This window comes from Quercus suber, unplaced genomic scaffold (genome assembly GCF_002906115.3).
Source record: "Quercus suber isolate HL8 unplaced genomic scaffold, Cork oak 2.0 scaffold_668, whole genome shotgun sequence".
In the NCBI taxonomy this organism is placed as follows: Eukaryota; Viridiplantae; Streptophyta; class Magnoliopsida; order Fagales; family Fagaceae; genus Quercus; species Quercus suber.
Window position 1 is genome coordinate 44,338 of NW_027070109.1, and position 3,323 is coordinate 47,660.

The 3,323-nt window shown below is 34.2% G+C and overlaps 1 protein-coding gene across 1 annotated transcript; it reads right to left on the bottom strand.

Annotated features, from left to right (window-relative positions):
* Window positions 1–292: 292 nt before the first annotated feature.
* On the bottom strand, window positions 293–3,079 carry LOC112026574 (cellulose synthase-like protein B4). The gene is made up of 5 exons (XM_065765963.1): window positions 2,740–3,079; window positions 2,015–2,339; window positions 1,649–1,774; window positions 903–1,019; window positions 293–337 (listed from the first exon to the last, which is right to left on the bottom strand). Exons 1-5 carry the CDS (start codon window positions 3,000–3,002, stop codon window positions 293–295), a joined length of 876 nt encoding a protein of 291 aa, XP_065622035.1. The 5' UTR covers window positions 3,003–3,079.
* Between the last annotated feature and the right edge of the window lie 244 nt (window positions 3,080–3,323).

Here is a 3,323-nt window from a genome sequence, read left to right on the forward strand (position 1 = left end):
GGGGTTCTCTTGATGTTGCTGTCAATCTCTCTCCGCTTGTTGTCTTCTTTCCTTCATCAATCTCTTTCCTAGTTCCAAATCCCCTTTTGTTACTCAAATTGTTTGTGCCTAAATTTTTCTTGATTTTGTCTGATTGCTATCATTTTCTTAAACTTGCTGCATTTTTTGTTTTTATTTTTTAAATAAACAAATGTGATTTGTCCATTTCATGCCACGCTAACGTGTCTGTTATAAGCGGGTTAGAAATTCTTTATTTTATTTTATTACCATGGAGCAACATGTCAACAATCTATTAAAACAACTCAGCATTTTTCGGTGAGTGTATGATAAAGTTACACTGCAACGTTGAACAAAAAATGACAAAATTAGTTTTAATGAGAACTAAAAAGAAATGAAGGTCGGCAACATGTCTGCAATTCCTTAAAATTGTCAACATTTTTTTAGAGTAAAATGAGTAGTGAGCATGGTAATATGGACACATTTCTAAACAACCAATACTAGATACATATAGTCTTGGGAGAAATAAAATGAAACTGGTCCTAAAACTTAGCACCAAAAAGTACTTTTTGAACAACAATTAACTACATAAACTAGTTGGCTAAGTTAACTGATGGAAGATAGCATATTTGTTGTTCATGATAGCACAGAAAACAGATGTGGTACAGATCAAGCAAAACGGCAAATTAACATACGTAGGGTACTTTTTCTTTTTTTTTTTGTTTTTTTTGGGGGGGGGGGGGGGGGGGGGGGGGGGTTGGNCAGAGACCCTGGCCTATATATGGTACAAACGGTTTAAAAAGAAAGTGGTGATGATCAATTAGAATACATTGATAAGGAGTTTTAGGATGTTTTATAAAAGATAAAATTTCTATGAATTTTATTTTCCACAAAAAATATCTTACTAGAACATTCATTGCTCCTGCTTTATAATGATGTGGATGCTTTGGCTGCTTCTCCCTTGATATATAGACCAAATGTGGCAATTCATCTAGAAGACCTATCTTGTTCTCCCATATTACCTACAGTAAGATTATATAAATGAGCGTTTATATATAGTTTGGAAAAGGGCAAAACTTAGGTCTTCTAAGGCAGAAAGGCTAGCTTAGGATAAAAGTAGAAAATTAAGGCTTGTTTGGTAGTAGCTTTTAAACACTAGTTTTTAGTATTTAAACAATAATAACACTTCTGACGTGTATTTCTATAACACTCAAACACATATTTTCATAATACTGAAAACTGAACAATAATATTTAACCATTTTTATCAAACGGGCCATAAATTCTCACAAATCATAGAAATAGCAAGTCACTAGTCACAAGTCACAAGTCGTCTGCATTTAGAAATCATTGGTCAACTATTTAAGCTAAAAGGTCATCCCAAACAATAAGTCTATGGACCACAAATTTAATAAAAAATTTTACAACAATCAACTGCAATAAGTTGTACTTAATACATAGTAAAACTCTTAGCAACTAAATGAAATAAAAATGATGTTGCACTAATTATAATATGAAAAAAAAGTTAATGAATGTGACATAGACAGATTTTGTGAAATGATTAAAAAGAGAGGCCAGCAGCCACTCTACAATTGTTTTTTTTTTTTTTTTTTTTTTTTTTTTTTTTTTTTTTTTTTTTGGGGGGGAATCACCTTGATAATAGCTGGATGGTTTTTGCGTTCTGCATTAGAGAATTCTCCAAAGTCACCACTAAGATCACATGGCACGGACTTGTGGACAGCATCCTCAATTTTGCAGCTAAGTCGTTCGTATTCATCCTACCATTGATGAAGACAAACAAATTTGAACATAATTAAATTAAAGGCAGGCATCGATCTCATCGCTTTCCTATTGATAGTATATCAAACAAAAGCATTCTATAATTAAAATATATATATATATATACACACACACACCAACTTCAAAAAAAAAAAATAATAATAAATAAATAAAAACAACGAACTTTTGTGATTTTAGATAGAAAATTAATTTCACACCTAACCTAAGCTTTGGGTTACCTTCATTCTTTTCCATTCCTGTTGAAAATCACTTGAACTACCACCAAGCGTTTGGGGGTTAGTGGAAAAGTATCTAAAGGGGGCTCTAACTTGAATATTGTACTTCTTACAAAATGGAACCCAAAGCTTTGCAAACTTTGAGGCTTCCACAAGAGAGTAGTAAGTGATTGAAGAACAACCGTCATCCGATACGTAGCAAGCTAGCTTGTGAGATGGATAATCAATTGCCAACAAAGAGAGCACAGTGTTTACTGTGATAATTGGTGGTTCTAGCACAGGGTCTGCAGTTGTCACAAACATGTCCACTGATGGAAGCTCAGGTACCCTTTATCAAGATAATTGGAATTCAAAGTTATGAACAACGTAAAGAAAATTGGATCAATAAATCATATTACGCACCTATAACCTAGTAAAGAATATAGTGAAATGAAAATCTTTTTACACTCGTAGACATCGTATCCAGAATTATATGCATGATTTATATAATAGTAACAGTGTGTGAAGATGGTGTACATTAGTAACTGTTTCACTATTCATGATAAATAGGTCGTGTTTATTGTACGCTGATCAAATACTCTGAAATGGTGACTTTCAAGTCGCATTTTCAAACTTGAAAAAATTACTTTTTCTTGGTGTTTATATTTTTCCCTTATGAAATAACCCATAGATGAATTATAGTGGCAACTAAAAGTCATTTATCATTGGCACAATATGTTATATCTTACTGTTGCAAGAGGCGGTCTGGGTACGTTTTGTTTATTACGGGATTCCATTTGGAGCTGATGATTAGAACCCAAGTGAAGGTGAACCATGACTCGCATAGAAAAGCAAGGAGCCAAGTGAGACCATGATTGTTGAGGTAGAGGAGACGATAAATAAGGAGAGAAAGGAGAAGGAGAAAGATTAAGCTATCAAAGGCTCTTTGTAAAGTGTTTTTGCGTGGGATTTTTTCATATAGAGGGAGAGAGATCGGGTTGGCCATGCCCATGGAGTAGAGAGGAAGACAATTTTGGTGGCACTATAAATGCGTGTTTCAGTAGTGCAGGTGTTTAACCCATCAGGACTTTGTTCATTTATAGTGGACTAGCTGCTATTGTATTTGCAATGGTGGCCATGAATCATGCATGTAGCAGAGAGTTGATGTGTCTTGGCTATAGGATTGTGTTTATTCATAGTGAACTGAATTGGATCTTGTACAGTTGCACTTCAATCAATGGCCAATCATGTGGCAGAGACGTGGTATCATGTGTATTTTTTAGTGTCCCCTTTCACGCCGCACATGACCCCAGGTCCTATATTTTTTTTTTTA

Excerpts from the sequence above, each read along its gene's own strand:
- LOC112026574 (XM_065765963.1), bottom strand. The coding sequence starts at position 3,002 with ATGGGCATGGCCAACCCGATCTCTCTCCCTCTATATGAAAAAATCCCA. Across the intron at positions 1,775-2,014 it reads AGGAATGGAAAAGAATGAAG|GATGAATACGAACGACTTAG; the intron begins GTAACCCAAAGC and ends CATCAATGGTAG. Across the intron at positions 1,020-1,648 it reads ACCATCCAGCTATTATCAAG|GTAATATGGGAGAACAAGAT; the intron begins GTGATTCCCCCC and ends ATCTTACTGTAG.